The following is a 23,216-nucleotide window of genomic DNA, read 5'->3' as shown; positions in this document are numbered from 1 at the left end:
TACATATAGGGCATTCAAGAAAAACAATATGAAGATACAAAAATTGGATTACAGTGTTTTTATATTTTGACACCCACTGCAACTGAACTAGAAACATTATTCTAAAGAGCAGTAAATTTAAAAATAGCATTAATTCATGCAACTAAAACATAAAAAATACAATATATTGTATTGTAATTTTTTATCAACATAAAAATGTGATGTAACAAAAAAAATTCAAGCATAAAATTGGAAATATAAAAATGACTTATCATGTTAGGCCAAATAAAAATCCTGAGAAAGAGGAATGTATGTAGTCAGAAGAATATAAGCCATTGGAGTCTGCACTGGGTAATTGGAGCCAAACTTGGTCATTTTCAGTTAGGTCTATGACAGCACTTCCCGATGCCTGGTCAAGGTATCCTTTCTTATATTCATCATATGTGTACATTAAGGGTGTACCATTTTTGTATAGTGCCACCCAAATATGTGTGCCTTTTACATGCACATGGTAAGCAAAATAATATAGTCCTGGTATTCTGCATGTAAATATTCCAGTTTGAGCATCATAATGATTTTGTCTGTTATATAAAATCTTATCAAATTTTATAGGTACTCCCACTGCTGGAAAGGCTTTGGAAAGAACAGCAGTAAATGCAGAGATACGAATTTCTCTTAGGCCTTGAATTTGCCCTGACTTTGAGTAGCCATCAGGCAAGTGGTGTGGGATTATTACCTGACCTGGTGGGCCTGGTGGACCCGGTTGACCAGGCAATCCTGGCTCACCATTGATTCCTCTTGGACCAGAAATTCCAGGAGGTCCTATTGGTCCTTGTATACCATTTGTTGCAATGCCAGCTGGACCTGGTAGGCCACGGAAGCCCTGTTCCCCCTTCTGACCAGGTGGACCTGAAATTCCTGGTGCTCCTGATGGCCCCCTCATACCTGGTATTCCTGTAGCCCCTCTTGGCCCCTGTTCTCCACTGTAACCCATTTCTCCTCTCGGACCTGCTGGACCAGTTGCTCCAGGTGTACCAGGTGGTCCTACTAACCCTTTCTCTCCTTTTTGTCCTGCAATTCCTGGTGGCCCTTTGGGACCAGCAAGCCCTGGTTCACCTGGATATCCTGTTTTTCCATCTATTCCTGGAATACCTCTCTCACCATTTGGACCAGGAGCTCCTGGAAACCCCTTTGCTCCAACCTCACCTTTATGTCCTGGAAAGCCAACTTCTCCTGGAATCCCTCTGTGTCCCTGTATACCTCCATTTCCTGGCAACCCTGGTAATCCCGGCGGCCCTGGAAGACCTAATGGTCCCTGATCACCTTTAATTCCGGGAACACCAGGAATCCCTTCAGGCCCCCTTTGTCCTTTTACTCCAGGTAAGCCTGGCTTTCCATAACCTTGCATTCCTTGAGGACCAGGCATGCCTGGTAGTCCTGGCTGTCCTTTAGGTCCAGAAGGCCCCAGCAATCCTGGCGTACCATTCATTCCAGGTTTACCAATACCTGGTGCCCCTGGCTGACCATGTGGGCCTTGGGGTCCCGGTAAACCTTGTATTCCTGATTCACCTGGTAAACCCCTATCACCTAATTTTCCTGGCTGTCCAGGAAGACCATTTATGCCGGGTTTGCCTATTCCAGGAGGACCTTGTGGCCCAGGTGGCCCGGGCAAACCAGGTGAACCTCTTTCTCCTGGTTGACCTTGAATTCCATATCCATCTTGTCCTTTGACTCCACTTATTCCTGGCATGCCAGGTTCACCCTTAAATCCAGGTACACCTCTTGCCCCAGGGTTTCCTACTATGCCGTGTTGACCTGGTGTACCAACAGCAGAAATTCCAGCAGGTCCTGGATATCCCGGTGGTCCTTGCTGACCTCTTGGTCCTGGTAGTCCTATAGGCCCAGTGTCGCCTTTATCTCCTTGATATCCACGTTCCCCCTGCTTACCAGGTATGCCTGGTTGACCAGGTTTTCCAATGGAGGTGAATCCTGGTGGCCCAGGCACTCCTTGAGCTCCTTGTGGCCCTGGGGCCCCATATCCTGGTTTTCCTGGAGGTCCTGGAGGCCCGAGCAATCCCCTTGGGCCAACTGGACCAGGAGGACCCGGTGGCCCTTGTTCTGGGGCGCTTGAAATTACTAAAAAAAAAAGTGAAAGCAAAATTAGAGATTACAAAATAAATTGTCAGATAAGTTAAGAAACTATGTAATATACTGAAAAATAATAATTTCATTAACAGCTATGAGTTCTTTTTAGTTTTCATATACAAAAGACTTCAGCTTCAACCTGTGCATAAGAATGTGAAGCAATAATCCATCTTTCACTAAAATGTTTGGGTGCCAAACTAGGGTAGGTGCTGTGCAGAAAGAGATATTATTAGCAATGTGAGGTGATGACTTGCTTAGTAGGCAACAGGTTTCTTCAGTCAACCAACATGATATAATACTCTTCTTGTTGCTTTTTCATTTGCAAGCAGCTCCTTTGTGGTATACTAGGGTTTTTACTAACAAAAAAAATATTTTTGAACATATTGTTAAGGAAGGCATGGTACTGTCTGCCTTAATGCTTGGAAATATCTCCCCACATCAATTTTTGTAATTGTTATGTTCTAATTCCTTTAAAAAGATTGAATCTTGCAGCATGCTGCTTTGGGCAAACAGCACAAAGTTAAAATATAAATAGATCAATGCAAACATTGTCAGCTTACTATAAGCTATAACTATAAGAGAGTCTTTTGTATGTGAGTAGTGAAAGGTGTAGACTTACATTGTAATTTCTAGATTTCAGTTCACATCCTAAAAACTAATATCAAGGGTTAGGGAAGTTTTTGGAAGTGTTTTCTTGGTACATGCTTTAGGTTTTGTTTAATGATAATGTGCTGATTATCTTATTGTAATATTTTTTAATACAAGTGAACTTACTATTTACAACATACATGAAGAATAAAACAAAATATGCCAATATAGTTTCCTTTTCCATAATATAAAGCAGTATATAATATGAAACTTTATTTATTGTGTACCTGCTTGATGTGTGTGTGTGTGTGTGTGTGTGTGTGCACAAATACTAAAAATGTAGTAATCAACAAATATTTGCATTTCATGTTCCTTGCAAATCAGGTCTATATATTGGTATATGTTAGTGTGCTTAGTTTTGTTTCAATTATTATGGTCCCGTTTAGGTAGGTGAGTGAGGTGCTTTTCACTCACCTCATAGTTCTAGCCGACCTGTGACAAAGAGACTGTCACAGGTCGGCTCAGTAGATCGGGAGGTGAGCGAACATATACCGGGTTCGCTCGCCTCTCGATCCTGTCATGGCTCTCTGCCGTGACTGGGGGAGGGGCTGGATTCCCCTCTCCCCGCTCCGATCTCACAGCGCTGAGGCAGAGCTAGCTGTCACTCACGCAGCTGGGCGGATCCCGTCATCTAAGTCGTGATCCGCTCCGGCTGCGCCGTCTCAGTATACCGCGAGCTGTAGCTTGCGGTATACTGAGCTTAGGGTAACGGGAGGACGCTAGTTTGTGTCCTCCCGTTACCCTAAGGAGAACTATGGGGAAAAACACTAACCCCATAGTTCTCCTTTAAAAGCAGACCCGTAGTATGAGTTAGGGCCTGTGTCAAGTTGACAAGCTTTTGTTCTTATCAGACATGCAAATCTTTGACAATGCAAAACGGGTTCAAAAAAGGGTAAATGCAGGTCATATGAAGGTCAACTGCAGGTCACATACACCTGTCAATAAGTTCTGAATTATCTCAGAAACATTTAAGGGTCACCATACATGTTACAAACTAAATATACAATCAGTCAGGCAGGCCCTTGCACTACATATTTGTTGGTAGTTTTAAAGGAGATTGTACAATCAGATTATAACATGTGTGATGAGCTTTAGAGCCCATTCACACCATCCAGTGCACTCATAAATGTACTATTCTTTGTGATGGCACCGCAGGGCATTGCAGTACCATGAGTTCTGGTGCAATAGCAATGCGGGCGGTATGCATGTCTGTGGTGCCATTGAAATGAATAGCACCACCACGTCTCCTCTAGGGGGAGGCTTTGTTTCTGCGATCCAGTGACTTCATCCCACGGGGACTGTGCAAAGCAACTGGAAAGTGTGAACAGGTGCTGAAACTGATGTCAACTGATGATATCAACACAAGCCCAAAGCCAATCAGCATAGGTTCTTAAAGCTCTGGCTCCTTGTTGATTATGTGAGCAAAAACTGAAGTGAATGTTTGTTTTGGCAGAGCCTGCTAGTCAGCAGCTCTGCCTCATCCCTGGTCCGCTCCTTTAACAGAAAGCAAATTACTAAATGCTGGCATTTGTTCATATAATCAACATGATTTGTTTATATAATCGATACAAGCAAAGCACACGATTCAAGGGTTGTGGATGAAAGCTAAGTATGATGACCATTCTTTACTGTTTCTAAACATTATTTAGGGGTGAGCTTATGTCTTGGGCAAAGCTTAATTGGAACCATAGCTCCACCTAAAATAAAACAATTCTGGAAAAAAAACTATCTGTAACAAAACAAGACCTGCTTTGACAAATTAAATATTTAAAAACAAAATTAAATATTTAAAAACAATTCAAAAAGTAAGAGCCATGACAGCTTGCCATTATACAACAACTAATGAAACAGCTATATGCAGAATGTCATTCATATAAGTGATCTGTTTTACCTACTAAAGAAGGTTTATTTCTGACCATCCAGTTCTAGTCTGTGAAGGTTCTCATTCATCCAGGTCATGCTATATCTGTAAAAAAAATAAGTCAAGGCCACTGGACTTGCTATATTTTTCTTGAAGACGTTTCACTGGTCATCCAACCAGCTTTCTCAATTCAGAATGACTGAATTTTTGTACAAGTCATTCTGAATTGAGAAAGCTGGTTGGATAACCAGTGAAACGTCTTCAAGAAAAATACATCAAGTCCAGTTGCCTTGACTTATTTTTTTACAGATACATTCAGTTCTAGGATTTATCCTAGGTAAGTAAAATAGATACAGCCGCTAGGTACCAACATAATAATCAACCTAAAGTTACCTGGTTACTTCAGTCTGATTTTTATGTTGGTAATAAGTATCAATTTTTACTTCTTTCTGGAATATATGAATTGGGTTTTTAGAAATCCTGAGTGCTCTCTTCCATTTTCTTGTTTTAGTTCTGAGATTTACACAGCTCTGCCATATCACGCAGCCCTATGTGGCATATGACCGGATAGTGAAAGGAGTAGCAGCATAATGATGATCCTATCGCTCACTCCTCTGCTCTCTCCTCCAACTATCATGCTTCTTGTACTGCTTCTCCCTCTTTTTTGGACCTGCTTTACAAGGACAGCAACAAACTGATACCAAGTCAAATTCAAGTATTACACTGCTTGCATTAAAAAAAGAATACAATTAAGGATGCCTTAACAAAAACAAAGCTGCATTCATTCATATCTTTTATATCTGCCTGAAGTGCAGCTTTAATTGTATGTGCATATATCTAATATTTCCTGTTTAGATGCCCCCCATCCATGTAAATATGCCATATATTTCAGCATGAATACATTTCAGCCTCATACAGAACCTGAAAGCAAGAGAATATTTGGTATAATTGGTTGTTTTAAAGCTAATATACATGTGAAAAGAAAAGCATTGCTATTTAGTATATTAGAGAAACTCTGCTAAAGTATAGCGTTGCACAGCTACAAAACTGTTGTTTGAAGAATTCAAAAAATCCCACTTGTAGTAATTTAGCTAAGCACTCTTTTTAAATGCATAATATAAAGCAAGCTTTATTCATTAGTTGCCTTTTATACTATCACTGAAAGAAAACATCAAAACAGCTGTTGGTTTAAAGGCAATTTATGAAAAAAGCTTACTGGATGTTATCTAGCTAAGATGGTAGTGCTTAGCTGACTCTATGAATATCTGCCAGGAAGCTGAATAAATCAGAGGCATTTCCTAAATACATAAGAACAGACTTCAGGCTACAAGTTCCACTGTGATTAGAAAGCAAGATTGTAACAAATAGCCCTATTGGCCTGAGAATGTAGTGTAAGGGATGATACAGGTTTAAACCACCTTGCAGATCAGGTGTATAGTGATGCAAGTGCTTAGCCAACCTGAAAATAGTTATTGCACAAAATGTATAATGTATATATTTAATTACATGGTTAAGCACATATCATTGCGGCAATATTTTAATAATTGATACTATTGTCAGGCCAATAAATATATCTTCCTTTACGTTGTCCTTTCTTAGGAGGCTCTGAAGTAAGCACATTACATTTCACTTATCGCCCATGGCTCACTAAACTTTCACCGATCAGTAACACTTATCATTACCCTAACACTTAATGTACCCCTAAAATGAAAAGCGTATGCATAGAAATTGTGAATAGCCCGTACAGCACCCCTTCGGTTCTACTGAACCGAAGGGGTCCTGGGGCCAAAGCTAGCCGAAGGATCGGCCGAAGCTACGGCCAGATCCTTCGGCAGCTTCGTGAATAGACCCCTATGCTTCTTATTACTTACACTTACTGTTGTATATTTACACCACACAAAATCAGTAGGACAGAAACTGTCTACTAAAAGACAATAACATTTGCACTTAAGCCAAGGCAACCAATTTCAGCTTTTAACTCACGTAAATATAGTAGGTCGACAACTAATTGCATGCTATGCACTTTGGAAAGTCCGTATTATGAAAACGTGACATCTTACTAAAAAACAATACAATTTAACAGTCTAATAACATAACATAAGAGCAATAACATAACAATAAAATAGCATTATAACAATAACAAAATAACTATAAATTAAAATAAGGGTGCTGATGTTGCCTATGAGGAGTATCCTTAGGGATGCTTCTTAAATACTAAATGGAGGGTTATGCGTGCAGAATATCTTTTAAGAGATTAGAGATCTTTAATTAAACTATTTTTTGAGGTCAAAAAAAGGAAAATAAGATATATTTTTAGCTCTACAATTCTAAATGCAGGTGGTCTCCTTAGATGGCCAATGACTTATCATCTGATCTAGAATTTGGTAAAATGAAAATCAGATGATTTCTGGAAGATAAAAGGTTTCTATTTTTTCCTTGAGGTTTGTTGGAAATACCATTTGTACTCTTTGTGTTTCTTTCTTGACATAATTGAACATAAAATGTGTTATGCTATAAATATGTAAAAAGTGGTTTTGCATCTTCAGTTTAACATATTTTTTGTGTTTTACAAAACAAACATTCTGTAATGTGTAACATGCGAGAATGTTTATATTCTCTGCACTGATATAATAAAGTTTCAGCAATTGTTTTTAATACCAATGACAATAGTAAACTCTATATAAACAATTTATACTTAATTTTAATTTTTAAATATCCTTAAAGGTTAGGCTTGTTAAAGAATAAGTACACTTTACAACAAAATGTATTTTGCCCCCTTACCCTGAGCTAACCTAACCCACTCACCCCCATCCACAAATACATACTGTACTTATCATCTGAAGGTGACGGTTTTGCTGTTTGTTTATATTAAGCAGTGCAAGGCTTCATTGCCCTGGCTGCACCTGCACATTAGTGTCACCAATATCACCTTAGTGCTTTCCTAGGATTAGCACTCATGGAATTACTAGAACCCACTGAATTCTGTAATCACAATCCCTGCCTCACTAAGGGGGCACCAAGCCCTTCTTACGGCCCTTTGTGGAAAGCCTACCTTCCGTTTCTACTGGGAATCTGGCACAATACCCTCACTCTCCTTATGTCCCCACTCACCACCCTCCCCACACATACTGCACCATCTCTCCTCCTCCTCACCCCATCCACCTGCATATCAAGGTTGTAGTGCACCTGGGGTGAGGGTGTACTGTGTACTGCCTGGTGCATTGTAATTACTTCAAGCTATTTTTTTTTATCTAAAAAGGGGAAAAGACCAGATTTAATAGAAAAATTAGATATTGATGTAGATGTAAACCCAACCACTAAAATCTCATGTAAGCATTAACATGATAATACCTCTTGGAAAACCTATTTTATTTTAATGACTAGTTTTCATAAAAATAACAGCTGGTGATACCATCATAAAGGCCCTTGTTTTGGCATTTTGTGTTATGGGGTGACAATATAAATGACCATGTCACATGCCCTCCCAAAACAAACTGCAAGCTTCTGTGCTGATGTGCATTGCACAGGCATTTCACTATTGTCGCCATTTAAACACCTGGGAAAAAAAACAATTCCAACACTCAACAACAATGAAAAAACACATGCAGGCTGTTATCACTGTAGTCCATGTAAACAGGGACAGATTAGGAAAGGACAATTGCAGCAAGTAACAATTGGCAAATACACTCTGTGAAAAACAAATGCAGCCTGTTATCACTGTAGTACACGTGAACAGGGACAGGCTGTAAAGAGGCTGCATGAGATCAACAGAATTAAGATATAAAAAGTCTTCCCTCCCCCACCCCCAAATTATCCAAGATCCACAGCATTTTGCTACCTATAGGACATTTAGTAAGGGTTTCCATTTGTATTAGGAAAGCAGCCAGTGCCTAAAAAACTGTAAAATTATATGTTCCTATGCACATTAGTAGCAATTCCTGTGCTTTCCCTATCGCAGCTAAAGCACATTGTCAACATGGCTACTAGAAACCCATCCTTTTATACAGAAGGGGCTGGCTGGAAAAAAAATACAAGATATTCTCTGAATAGATGAGGTGGAGTGTGAGTGGCCCACTGTTCTTGTCAGGAACCAAACACCTGCTGGTGGCACTATGGTCTTTGGACCTGAAGTTTCTAACTCCAGTGTCCACCATTAGGTATTTCCCAATCAGCAGTTCCCAGCAATTAATCCGCACCTAATACTGTCTGCTGGGAGGGTATTTAGTGTGGGAAATTCAGCTGTATATGCTAATGTACTGTTATGTCTTTTGAGCTGTAGATGGTGCTGTTGTGCAATGTTAGTCTCTATGCTCGCTTATCTATGATACCTACAGAAAGTTCTCTCTGTATGCCGTATAATGCTGTATTCTGATGTAAGCAAGTAAAACTTAATTCAGCATTCCTCAAGATCTCAGTACTTCATCTAAACACATAACCAACATTTAGCCCCTCCCCAGAAATCTCTCAGTGCCTAAACATTTTGCCTGTGTACCCATACAGGCTGTTCCTGGAAACCTGCAATCCTGACCCTGATTCCTGTACATGCTTCCTGTGACCCTCCTGATCCTGCTGCTATATTTGCTCCTCTTGTGCCTAACCTCAATTCTGGCTTTATTCCTGACCCCTGACCTGTTTACCTGCTGCTTCTTGCAACCCCCCGTTCCCCCTTTATATTATGGTTGTATATACAGTTGTGTGAAAAAGTGTTGGCCCCCATCCTGATTTTTCATTCTTTTGCACGTTTGTCACACTTTAATGTTTCAGATCATCAAACAAATTGAAATATTAGTCAAAGATAACACAAGTAAACACAACATGCAGTTTTTAAAGGAAGGTGTTTATTATTAAGGGAAAACAAAATCCAAACCCAAATGGCCCTGTGTGAAAAAGGGTTTGCCCCCTAGACCTAATAACTGGTCAGGCCACCCTTAGCAGCAAGAACTGCAATCAAGCGTTTGCGATAACTTGCAATGAGTCTGTTACACCACTGTGCAGGAATTTTGGTCCACTCGTCTTTGCAGAATTGTTGTAATTCAGTCACATTGGAAGGTTTTCGAGCATGTACTGCCTTTTTAACAACCTCAGGGCCGACCGTTGTTCAGCCATTCAGAGGTGGACTTGCTGGTGTGTTTTGGATCATTGTCCTGCTGCAGAACCCAAGTTCGCTTCAGCTCGCGGTCACGAACAGATGGCCGCACATTATCCTTCAGGATTTTTAGTAGACAGCAGAATTCATGGTTCCATTTATCACAGCAAGTCTTCCAGGTCCTGAAGCAGCAAAACAGCCCCAGACCATCACACTTCCACCACCATATTTTACTGTTGGTATGATGTTCTTTTTCTGAAATGCTGTGTTAGTGTGCCCACACACCTTACGATAATCGTATGATAATCGCGGGAAATCCCGCGATCGTACGATTATCGTAAGGTGTGTGGAAGCCGTGCGACCTCTACTACTGTAAGGTCGCACAACTTTTAAATTACGAACATGTTCGAAAACCCACTGAGCATCGTACGATGTTCGGCAGGTGTGTAGCATGTTCGTAAGATAAAAGCCGGGTGGCCCGGTGTGCGCAAGCACACACTGCCCGTTCAGCGTTGGCTCATTGGAAGCCCGCCCCTCAGGGGTGCGTGGCTTGCGATCATCGTAAGTACGATCTGCCTGTCCAAGATAGGCAGATTGTACGTTTTTTTAAGTACCTTACAACCATCCCAAGACAAAAGTCTTGCAATGGTTGTAAGGTGTGTGCCCAGCATTACTCTTAGGCCCCGTTCCCACTGCGCGATATGCAAATTGCGCGTTTGTCGCGCGATTTGCATATTGCGCGACATCGCAAGATTTGCCGCGCGATATCGCGTTCAAGCTTGCATTGAGCAAGCTTGAATCACGGCTAAATCCGCTCCAAAAAGGGTCCTGCTGTAGCGACACACGACTCGCGACAGCAGGACCCTTTGCCCCATTGAAATGCATTGGAGCGCGATATCGCGCGGTAATTTGCCGCGATATCGCGGGAATTACCGCGCGATAAATTGCTCAATGTTAACGGGGCTTTACGCCTGATGTAATGGGACACACACCTTCCAAAAAGTTCAACTTTTGTCTCTCCACAGAGTATTTTCCCAGAAGTCTTGTGGATCCTCAAGATGTTTTCTGGCATAACAGAGACGAGCTTTTATGTTCCTTTTGCTCAGCCGCGGTTTTCGTCTTGGAACTCTGCCATGCAGGCCATTTTTGCCCAGTCTCTTTCTTACGGTGGAGTCATGAACACTGACCTGAACTGAGGCAAGTGAGGCCTGCGGTTCTTTGGATGTTATTGTGGGGTCTTTTGTGACCTCTTGGATGAGTCGTCGTTGCGCTCTTAGGGTAATTTTGGTTGGCCGCCCACTCCTGGGAAGGTTCACCACTGTTCCATGTTTTCGCCATTTGTGGATAATGGCTCTCACTGTGGTTCACTGGAATCCCAAAGCTTTAGAAATGGCTTTATAACCTTTTCCAGACTGATAGACCTCAATTACTTTCTTTCTCATTTGTTCTTGGATTCCTTTGGATCTCGGCATGATGTGTAGCTTTTGAGGATCTTTTGGTCCACTTCACTTTGTCAGTCAAGTCTTATTTAAGTGATTTCTTGATTGCGAACAGGTGTGGCTTGAGAAATTGAACTCAGGTGTGATAAACCATAGTTAAGTTATGTTTTAACAGGGGGGGCAAACCCTTTTTCACACAGGGCCATGTGGGTTTGGTTTTCCCTTAATAATAAAAACCTTCATTTAAAAACTGCATGTTGTGTTTACTTGTGTTAGCTTTGACTAATATTTAAATTTGTTTGATGATCTGAAACATTAAAGTGTGACAAACGTGCAAAACAATGAAAAATCAGGAAGGGGGCTAACACTTTTTCACACAACTGTAGTTAGTAGGGTGTTTTGCACTCTGCACTTGTGTTTGTCGATTTGCTGTGCATATGTTGTTTTCACTTGTGTTGTGTTCACTATATACCTTATTGTTTTTCACTTAGCTCTTGGACCAGCCTCTGTTGTGCAGTTTAGATAACTGGTGACTCCTGTTTTGCAGGATACCTGCATGCAGTATCCTAACAGTTCTTTGTTTTATTCAGTGTGCTAGAGACGGGACATGTTTTAACGCCTAACATTCGCTGCTTACAGTGGTGTCAGAATAAATGAAAGTTAGAAATTTTACTCAACACAGCAGCATGCACACACAGTACACACATCATTGAGGGCAAATAATTTGTACACAGGAAAGTGCAAAAATATTTTTTTTCCAGGAGTTTTTTCTAATGATACCTTAATACATGCCTGCCTACTGCATTAGATTCTTTGTAAGCCTCGGGGGCTGGAATGTGTATGCTTTGGGTGCCAACATGCAAACGGGAGGTATGTCATTCTGTGCTTCAAGATGGCTGAAGATGCTGAACCCAGCAGAAGACTGAATAAAGAGGTCAGTGGTGACTAGGGAGCTCGTGGATGTTGCATTGATGCAAGGGAAGTAGGTGAAGTGGACATTAGTTCCACTTTTATGCCAGTCAGTGATGTTTTAAAGAGCAAAATATGAATGCAATAATCTTTTATTGACTTTTTCTAATCAGGACATTGACAGATTTCATTAAAAAAGTTGCTTAATCTAATTTGCGAACTACTAGAGGGCTTACCTCAATGTATGCAACCTCTGCAGCACTGCCCAGCCTCCCAGGCCAGGGCAGGGCCGTTTTTTATGAGGTATTTTGTACACTCTGACAGAGGGCAAGTGCTTATTACATTAAGCATATATTAGTGTGACTAGAAAAGGGCTCTAGGTTAGCCTAGCAAGTTGGACAATGCTTCAGTGGTTAAAAGGATCTAGTGTTTGAAAGTCTGGGCCTGTTAAACTAACAAAAGTCTAGTAAAGGTAGACCAATATAAAAAAAAGTAGTAGTATGTTGCCAACCATAACAAAAATATGGACAGTCTAAAAAAAACACTTTTATAAAACATGACATCTGTTGTTTTGGTGATGGGGATTAACAATAACATGATTATTAAACAGAACAAGTCTGTCCGCATTGTGCATCTGCATGTTGCAAAATACTGACCATGAACAGACAACTTTAACCACCAGTTCTGCTCTTGGTTCTCATGCTTTCTGCTGTTACAGTTCTCAAATATTTAGTACAGTGAATGGCATATAGACACAGAGGTAGTCATAATCTGACTATAATTTCAAACTTGTGTGAACAGTATCCAAAGAGATAATAAATATAGATGATCACTTTATTCCCATAGGAATGCCTGTTAATCAAGCACATTTAGCTTGAGGTTGATCTGTGTATAGTTAGTTTAAAAAGGCACACTTTGTTTTGGTTAAAGTGAGGAAGGGTTGAAAGAACAGCCTGGATTTGATTACTATCTGTGTCTATGGACATTTCACCTTACTTCATGCCCTTCTGACTTCACATTAAGAGAGGAGTTTAATTGGGACAAAAACTAACCTTACTATATATCAATAATAATAATATAAAAAACAATATGATATTATTTGCAGATTAATTGTTGCTTTCCTGTTTGGAAAGTTGTTTATCTGTGTCTGATTTTTATACTTGAATGCACTAACCAGTAAAAGATAATAGTCCATAAATACAATTTTTTAAATATACTTTTCAATTCAATATTCAATATTCAACATAGGATATTTCCTGGTACAGGTTAAATCTACTACAGCAGCCTTTCATTCTATTATACAGACCAAAGTAGCTTTTAATTCAACATGAATGGACATAACCCTCCAAAAAGGCTGTGTGTATAAATGTGTTTGAAAGAAGAAGTTTGTTGCCAATAAATCTTTAATTTTCAATTTTTGAATTCAATTTTTTGAACATCAAAGAAACAGATTCTTTACTATAAACAACATCCGCAGTTTATCTTTCAGTGGTTTTTCATGCTTGAGATTTGTAATAAGCAACTTTTGAACCACTGCCTCCATCCAACTGATGAGATTACTTTGTCTAGGAATACTACTTTGGATTTCTACACAGATGACTACAACTGAACATTGCCTTTTAGCATACAAGTTATTTTACATACAGAATGACAACAGCATGTTTTCCCTTCACTCTGTAGATGGCCTGTTTGGTTACCATATTTCATAGGCTCATGTTAAAATTAGAGTTAAGGTGCCCATACACCTTACGATTATCGTACGATAATCGTATGCGATCGACTTTTTTCGTACGACAATCGTAAGGTGTATATGTAGTGCCCGACCGACAGTACTGTACAATCGTACGACTTTTGTCGTTCAAGCATGTGTGAAAACTTTGGTCGATTTTCGCATGGTTGGTAGCGTTTCCGTCCGTCAAAAGTCGTACGATTAACAATGCTCATGCGAAAACGAAAATAAGTGTGGTCGATTACCGCAATTCGTCCAGGTGTTTTCTTTTAACTACCGCTGATTGAACCTTGCGATAATTGGGGCAGGATGGGGCCGCCGTATGACAATCGTACGATGGTTTGATCATCGGACAAAAAGTTTTGTCAGATAATAGTAAGGTGTATTGGCACCTTTAGAGTTAGATCTTAAAAATGTATTCAAGTACCTTAACTATTAACAAAAATGTATCTTATTTGTGTATCACTCAGCTGTAGATCCTCACATCATCTCTGAATTGGTGCCGACATTGCATTCCTTCTGGAGGATGACTGCTTTTGTTCCCCATGGTCCCTGTGTGTGTTGTAAAGTATCCAACACTCCAACCTCGCTCCTGTGATGGACTACAATCTCACATTTAGTTTACTAATTTGTATTGAGATTGTAGTCCATCACAGGAGCGAGGTTGGAGTGTTGGATACTTTACAACACACACAGGGACCATGGGGAACAAAAGCAGTCATCCTCCAGAAGGAATGCAATGTCGGCACCAATTCAGAGATGATGTGAGGATCTACAGCTGAGTGATACACAAATAAGATACTGTACTTGAATGCATTTTTAAGATTTAACTCCTGAGTTTAGTGTCACTTTAACATACAATGCTTCTAGAGCTTTAACCCTTTGTTAGGACAGACAGTCCTAAAATATAATTTACAATGGATAATAAAATCTGCCAGTACAGTACAGACAGGGTTAATTATGGTAAACAACTCCTCACAACTTCCATCTTAACATGACATAGGAGGAAGCTAGGCAGGATCTTAAGCAAGTGAAAACTTAAAAATGGGAACAACATTTTATACATTTTCTTTTAAGTTGTGCTACGTGAACAGGCACTTGTAACACACTGTATATAAAGTAAGGGTTATCCCAATCTGGCTGCAAGAGTGGCACTTTAAGAGAGGCACTTTTTATCCCCGTGTTTTTGCATGCTCTGCACGTATGTGTTTTTTGATAAAGTTTTGACAAAATATTGTAAAAGTTTTAATCTTTCTGCCATGAAATAATTGTTTTGCTTTACTTCAAAAGGATACATAAACTTTGTATAGTTTGCCTATGTTCTTACTGGAGCACCAGTTACCAGTAAAGTAATGTTACCAGTGAGCTCATACAACTAGAAGGGTGCCAGTACTAGTGGGCTCACATTAACAGAGGGTATTAGATAGAGGAGGGCCAGATTGACCACGGGACTCTAAAGGTGGCAGAGTTTGTGGGGCCACATTAGCAGAGCACTCCTGTTTCAGAGGCCACATCTTTCCAAAGGAGCTATGTTACTAAGAGTGGCATCATGATAATGGTAAAACACACCTGTTAGAGCAGGGCTCAAAATTTCCACTCGCCCCCTCGCAAATTGCGAGTGAAAATTGCGTGGGGGCGAGTGGAAATGAAGCCATTGAGTCAGGCACTCCTCGGGGCGGCTTCTCTTCCCCCCCCAACTGTAAATAAATAAATAATACAATAAAAATAAAAAAATAATACAAAATTATTTAAAAAAAGTAAAAACTGCCCCCCCGCCACTCCTCACATGCATATTATTAGACATGTGCGAATACTAAAAATGTATTTCAGATGAAATGTGTATGTGTAATGCCCTGTGTGTTGTGCAGTGGCTGTATGTGTGTTGTGCTGTGTGCGCGTTGTGCCCTGTGTGTGTTTGTTTGTGTTATGAAGGGCAACTGGTGGCGAGTAACTTCGAAGGCCTGGCTAGTAGCTCAGGACCTGAAATTTTGAGCCCTGTGTTAGAGGATACATTAGTGCTTTTATTTAGCACTAACACATTTTACAGTGCTTTCTAAAGTACAGTCATGTAAAAAGTAAGTACACCGAATGTACATTTTTGACTTTTTCAACATATTTTAACAGGCAAAAGTTAGATCTTGATTCAAATAGTGCCTATAGATAAAGGTCATATACTTAAACAAATGACACATGAAACTGATATGGTGTTTTCATTTTCATTATCAAAATGAATGAAAATGCAGATCTGTCAATGAAAAAAAAAGCACACCCCTTTATTTATCACCACTTCAAATCCATAAAATTAGAACTGGATGTTCCAGATCAGGTGCCAATGGTTAGGACCTCCATGGGGCTTATGAAGATGGAACATGTTTTGTTTTTTAAATGTAATCTTAATTGAGATAAAAATTGTGATAACAGACATGACATTCGTCACTTAAGATAATTCCAACATATGCTTAATAGCAAAATAGATAATAACAGAAATCAGTAAACAAGAAACATCCCAATTGCTTGGATAATACTCAGCAAATCTTGGAGTAGAGCAAGCACAAAACAAAAGAAAGACCGATAAGTACAGGGAGGGGGTCCAGTAAGTGTAGTAAAAGTGAGAAAAGGGGTCAGTGTAGTTGCTATCAATGTATGAGAACACTAAAGGACATCTAAGGCACCCAGAGAGCCAGCCACCTTTGAAGTGAGATACCACTTTGTATCTGGAACAGTAACATCAGTTCTCATAGGTGACTAGGAGATAATTCAGTCAGAAGGAATGGAGTCTAGGTAGCAAATAATTTGTCTGTATGTATGTGGTAAAATTGGGAGCCTAATCTATCCATCAGCATCAGTTTGTGAAGAAGATCCTTCAGAGATGTTAAAGAAGGGTTGGGGGGGGGGGGGGGGGTTGAGAATCTAACCTATCCATCAGCATCAGTTTGTGTAGGAGATCCTTCAGAGATGTTAAAGAAGAAGGGTATTAGCCAGTTTGTCAGTATAGCCTTTTTGGCAGCGATTAAGCATAAATGTTCCCAGCGGGAGGGAGATCTAAAGGTGGGTGGTGAGGAAGGAGCTAGTGCGTGGAATAGACAAAGGGCCAGGTTGAGAGATCTCTGAATTCCTGAAATAGTGTTCATGTATGATAGGACACCAGTCCAGAATAACTGAATAGAGGGGCAAAGCCATATTAAATTATCCAAATCAGGGGAACAGATGTTGCATTTTTGGCAAGTGGTCAGCCAATTCGATGGTGTGTTCAGCCAATTCGATGAGTGTACCGTAAATTGAAGGCATAAAATGCTCTGAATTAGTTTAAACTGGATTTCTCTCCAGGATTCGCAGATAATGGCTTTTCTAAGAGAAAGCCACCCGCGAAGGAGCAACAGGTCAGCTGGAACATGTTTTATTTAAACCTAAGACATTGAGGCTCTGGTGTTCTCTTTGGTGTTGGTGCAGTGTCATCATGCAAAGATCAAAAGAGCTCTCCAAGGCCCTAATAGAAAATGTTGTGGATGCCTATCTGTCTGGCAAAGATTTAAAAAAAAAACATGAAATGATTTGAAATCAATCATTCCACTTCATGAAAAATATGTGCAAGTGGTGTAGATTTCTAATTTCTCCAGGCTATTACTGAATTGCCAGTTCAGCCCAAGAGCTGAAGAAAGAGAAGGAATAACCCCAAAATGTCATCACAGGCTGTTCAGATATTTCTTGCAACAGCTGGGGTCATGCCTCTACAAGAGATTGCACCAATTTGCCCTCCATAAATGATGTGTCAAGAAAAAGATTTCCTGTTCAAAATGGAAATTAGAGCAAGACTAGAGTTTGCCATTGAATATATAGGCAATGACTAGACCAGGGGCGCCCACTATTTTTCGTCTGGAGATCTACTTTTCAAATGACGAGCTCATTGAGATCTACCAACGAAAAAACACCTGCATTCAGGGGCGGGAGGGGGCGTGGGCTGCGCAGGGAGGCCCCTCGCCCACAGTGCGATCGCCTGCATTAGTGCCTGTGTTACAGTCCAGTGCGATCCGCAAAAATGCTGCGAGCACTATTTTTGCAGATCGCACTGGACCGGAATGCAGGCACTAATGTGCCTGCGTTCCGAGTGCGGGCGATCGCACTGTGGGCGATGCCATTGACTTTAATACAGCTCCACACCCCCTCCTGCACCGGCACGCAGAGAGTCTGCCTGCTTACATTCCAGTGAATTCCAGTACATTACAGGTCCCGGCGTCCTGTCCTCCCGTGGTGCTCGTGTGGCCTCCCCCGCCGCCGGTTCCTTCTCTGCTTCTCGGATCCCCCTGGGGAGAGCAGCGGGGATCCAGAGAAGCGGCGGGAGGAGAGGACATGGTGATCTACCAGTGATCGCTACGCGATCGACTGGTAGATCGTGATCGACCTTGTGGGCACCCCTGGACTAGACCTTCTGGAGCAATGTGGAAAAGACTGATCATTCAAACATAGTAGGGATGCACAGATACTTTTCGAGTACCAGTGCAGATACTTGGCATTTTCATGAGAACTACCAGGGTTGCAGCGGTTGCAGCTGGGACCTGGCTCTGGCACTCCACCACTGTCCTGAAATAATTTGTCTGTATTGTTTTAGAAAAAACTGTCACATAACAATAAACAAAAATGTATCAGTACTCGTAGTTGTAAGTACTCGGCAAGTACCAGTACTTGTACTCGCAAAACTGGTATCTGTGCATCCCTTTATTTATATTTATAAAAACAAAATCGTACATTAAAACAGAGATGTGGAAATCCCAGGTGCTCCGTGTGCTCCTTACAAATGACAGCTGCCTCCTAATTTTTGAATTTTTCTCTAGTCTAGTCTTGGAGCTCAAAAGTATCGGTACATGTACTCGTACTTGTACCGAGTACTGTACTTGGTATCTGTGCAACCCTAAAACATAGAATTGTTTGGTGAAAGTAACAGTAGACATGTTTGCTATACACTGAAGCCAGCATTTCAGGAGAAGAACCTAAACCTAAAGAACTGTAAAGCATGGTAGTGGAATTGTTATGGTCTGGGGTTGCTTTGATGCTTTAGGGCCTAGGAAGTTTGCAGTCATTGAGTCAATTATACATCCTGCATCATATCAAAGCATGCTTGATAATGTGAGGCCATATCCCAAAAGCGGAAACAGAAATGGGTCTTTCAACGCGATAATGATCTGAAGCACACAACAAGTCCACCAAGAAATGGCTCAAAAAGAAGAGATAGATGGATATGGACTGCCCTAATCAAAGCCATGATTTGATCCCAATTGAAATTGTATAAAGGGGATTTTCAACTGGGCAGTTCTTACAAGGCAAACTATAAAACAGTTTGCAAATTAAAGCCCAACTCCAGGGAAATTAAAAGTTTTCCCTTGCAGTGGGGCCGTTCTCACACTGCAAGTGTTAACTGCCTGTGTATGCCTAGGAGACAGGAAAAAAAGCAGTTTTACTTACTCGATCCACACTCCTGTCGGCTCCCTCCATGCTGCTAGACGCAGCCTACTCTCCCCTTCCTTCCAGTAGTCTGAGGACTGCTGATGTCACCAAGTACAATGCAGACTCCATAGTCCTGAATTGTATGTGAGGACACCGAAGGACAGTGCACAGCTGAGATGAGAAGGAATAAAAAGGAATCAGGTAAGTAAAACTGTTTTTTCCTGCTCCCTATGCATTAAGGAGAAGTTAACCCCTGCAGTGCAGGAGCAGCCCCACTGCAAGGGAAAACTTTAAATTTTACTGAAGTTGAGCTTTAAGTGATTTTGCACAGATAATTGGTCAACAATGTCACTAAGTCGATTACAGAAATTGATAGGCAGTTGAAATGCTTACAAGAATTCATTTCTGCTAAGTGGGGGCAATACCAGCTTCTGATGCCAAAGGTTATGTACTTTTTCCACAGTACACCATTACATCTATTGATATTTTTGTTGAATAAATAATTGAAAAGCATTTTTGAAAAGTTTCAAAATATATGTAGATATACATACAAGGGTCAGTTTGGTTGGTAATCAGTTAACAGACTTGTATTTATTTTCTTTCAGGGAGGAAACAGGAGCACCTGGAGACAAACCTCAGTAAAGCCAAGAGATATGTCAAAGTTAGTGCATACAGAGACCTTTTTTAGGAGTTGAGCTCAGGACTTCAGTGTTCCATTGCCACAATAAAAAACAATTACCTTTCTGCTTCACAAAGTGTCTGTTCATGCTTTACAGATGTAAAGTCACCAATAATTAAAAAAAAAAAACATGTGTGAACAGAATTCTTATTTTACAGCTCTTTGTGTTGTTAAATTGCACTGTACTTTACAAATACTTTTTTTTTTAATTATGTGATTTGTATTAGTTTTAAAATTAAATACAAATGGACTATTTTGCATCATTAGCATTTAACATACATTGACCTGACATTTTTCATAACTATTATGATATATAATATACAAATGCTCATTAGGATACATTTTCTTGGTTATATATAATTAGGTTACAGATCTTCCATTACTGTTATTGATATTTATTCAAGAATTAATGTTGTATTATGTTTTATGTATATTTATTAGACTGATATGCAAGATACACCCTAAATTGTGCAATATATTATCCGTTTAAAAGATTTTTGTGTTTGCAATAGAATTTGTGTACAGTTGTAGGTAACTGATTGTTGAACCTATTTTAAACTAGCAAAAGCGTACAATTGTGCTCTCCAATTTTCATGTTACATAGTGTATCATTGTAAAATAACTAATAACACACTACAGTTAAATAATTGTAACAATACAGCTTTCAATTAATTAATTTTTATAGTATAATTGTTTGAATGTTTTATGCCCAGAGTTCATCTAAGTTTTACTATTTGTTTCACTGATAGGTGTGAGTTCTCCCATGTAGAAAACTAAAAGCCAAAAGATTTTGTCGTCTTCATCGTTATTTGTAATTGCAAGGTAATTTTGTAAAACATAGCTGAAGTTAACTAATTTACTTTATAGGTTGGCTGTTAAAAAATGTAAACTAATAATAGAACAAACTGATCATTATTTTATCTTGCAGGTGCTGATAAAAAGAAAATTAGTTGGAATAAACAGTTTTGTAATACTTGTGCATAATAATAAATACAGATAAAATGTAACAATAATCAGGGCTGAGTCTGTTAGTATGGTAACTATGTTAAAAAAATAAGCAAGCATTGTCTAGCGTTATAACAGGCTTTTTAAATGGAACCTCTTACCTTGGCTTTTGGTGTTGAATGGCAGAAATGGTGGTGGTCCCTTTACACTGGACTGCTTTGGATGCCTCTCAGGAAAATAGCCAGACATGAAGACAAAATTTGGAGAAACCAGGAACAAGATGATGCTGGTGTGTAAATACATGCTGCCAGGACTTTTCTGCATTGAAAAATAATATCACTTACATTCCATTCCACAATGCAATATGATTTGTCTTTATACTTTCTAAATGTTAAAATATTACTTGCATTTCGATTTTCAGATAATGGCAGTTAAAAGTTTCAGCACTCTGTAGAGGTCAAACATCCATCCATACATAGTCACTACATTCCAGTACAGCTTTGATATTTCACCTCCTGTGTGGTGTTTTGAAAATGATCAAGTATGCCTGAATCAAGCATATAAAAAAAAATGAGTCTATTTCTGTTCTGCAATTTCACTGCTGTTCAGACCAATAACTGACAGTTCCCTGAAGCATGTTTTATAAGTTCTGACATAACTAGGAAAAAAATCTAGAGAGAGAGAGAGAGAGAGAAAAAAGTCACATAAAAACATAGTAAGCAATATAAAATTACCTAGGTTTACAAGTTGCTGTCATCAGCATAGAATGTACTCTGCTGCTGTCTGCTTTTGATTCCTGGTCATCAGATGGAATTTTCTCACGTTCAAGAACCTGCCACATTTAAATGTTAGAATACCTTAAATGTTAAGGTAGTAGCTGTAGGAGCCAAAGATACACTAGTCTGATTTTTTTCAATTTTAGTCATAAATTATAGAACCATTTATTTATACCATTATGCAAATATAACAATGTGCCTGAGACATTCTCCTCCCTCTGAATGGGAAGCACTAATTATACAAAAACTTACTGAATGCAGGAATGTTTGGCTAGTCCAGGTTTCTACCATTGTTGTGGTATTACTCATGTTTGGTTGGGAAGTTAGTTTATCATTGGTAATCAAAGGTGTATTGGCCAGGAAAAAAAGACTAATCTGTAAAATCTGCTCTGTTCAAAATGTCAGTAATATTTGCAATACACAATGAAAAGCCTATTTATCACAAACTTCTAAATGCCATTTAATTGGCTTGACTGTAGTACATAATTTTTACTATAAGGCAGTGGAGGACTGGCAAGTTGTACCCAGGCATACAAGTATAAATAAAAGGGTTGATTTCTAGACATGTGCACTGCCAAAAAATTTGTTTAGTTTCATTTCGCTTTAAATTCGGATATGTGTTATTTCGTTTTTCGGGATTCAGGTGTGAAAGTCAATTCGGACGAAATTCGTTACCGGTAGTTCGTTCGAACGTTCGTTTCGTTTTCGTTTCTTATTCGTTTCGTCCATTCGTTCGTTCGTTTGCAGCAAAGTGACATTTGAGGGGGAAAATGTTTTTCTCCTCTAATGTCACTTTGCTCCAATGAACGTAACGAATAAGAAACAAAAACGAAACGAACGTTCGAACGAACTACGGCTACCGAATTTCGGAAACGGAAATCCGTATTCGTTTGCATTTGTTATATCTGTAATTCGGAATTCGGATACATCCGAATGTCCGAATTTCCGAAAATTCGTCCGAATTTTGATTCGGAACGAAACGAATCGCACATGTCTATTGATTTCCTTAAGGGAAATAGGCTGTTAGCTTTGTAAGGGAATGTTCCCCTAGCTTAGTGAATGTGGTGAAAATCCAGTTTACAAAGAATAACCAATCGCAAGAAAAAAAACCAAAAAAGCCAAACAGTATTTATGCTTGTATTTGATTGGATAACACTCAGCAGCCTTATTCACTAAGCTAAGTAAAAATATCTTTGTAACGTGAAAACTCCCTTGCATAGTGAACTGCCTTTTTACCTTTAGTAAATGTCTTTGGTGCCAAGTTAGTTTTCCATGTTGTATGCTGTTTGGTAGTCACAGAAATGTGTTCATCGTCACAATGCAAGTTTGACTATTTACTCTAATGCATCACCAGGGATTTCCTGATTGCCCACATTATGTTCCTGAATGTCCATAATAATGCATATGTACATATATGGTGCTGTCTAATGTCTATATACAGACATCCTGTGCTGTATGTCTGTAAAAATATAACACAATGTTGTAAAAATATGACACAATGCATAGCCACGGTTAATATTTATATTAATGTGAAGTGAGAAGTCACATAGTTAATTCTCCTTAAGCCATTATCTTTGGTTT

General features: G+C 39.6%; 1 protein-coding gene across 2 annotated transcripts; it reads right to left on the bottom strand.

Moving 5' to 3' along the window:
* Positions 1–215: 215 nt before the first annotated feature.
* COL10A1 (collagen type X alpha 1 chain) lies at positions 216–21,289 on the bottom strand. Of its 2 annotated transcripts, XM_018563602.1 has the most exons (3): positions 21,014–21,289; positions 4,009–4,019; positions 216–2,097 (listed from the first exon to the last, which is right to left on the bottom strand). In XM_018563602.1, the coding sequence occupies exons 1-3, from the start codon at positions 21,181–21,183 to the stop codon at positions 251–253; spliced, it is 2,028 nt and encodes a 675-aa protein (XP_018419104.1). In that variant the 5' UTR covers positions 21,184–21,289; the 3' UTR covers positions 216–250. The 2 variants fall into 2 exon arrangements, with proteins under 2 accessions (XP_018419104.1, XP_018419097.1); XM_018563595.1 differs by lacking the exon at positions 4,009–4,019 and having other exon boundaries at positions 216–2,115; positions 21,021–21,289.
* Positions 21,290–23,216: the final 1,927 nt, after the last annotated feature.

Source organism: Nanorana parkeri, unplaced genomic scaffold (genome assembly GCF_000935625.1).
Source record: "Nanorana parkeri isolate BGI_ZX_2015 unplaced genomic scaffold, ASM93562v1 scaffold22, whole genome shotgun sequence".
NCBI lineage: Eukaryota > Metazoa > Chordata > Amphibia > Anura > Dicroglossidae > Nanorana > Nanorana parkeri.
The sequence above is the reverse complement of the archived record's forward strand: the minus strand, read 5'-3'. Positions and strand labels throughout refer to the sequence as shown.

Excerpts from the sequence above, each read along its gene's own strand:
- COL10A1 (XM_018563602.1), bottom strand. The coding sequence starts at position 21,183 with ATGCAGAAAAGTCCTGGCAGCATGTATTTACACACCAGCATCATCTTG.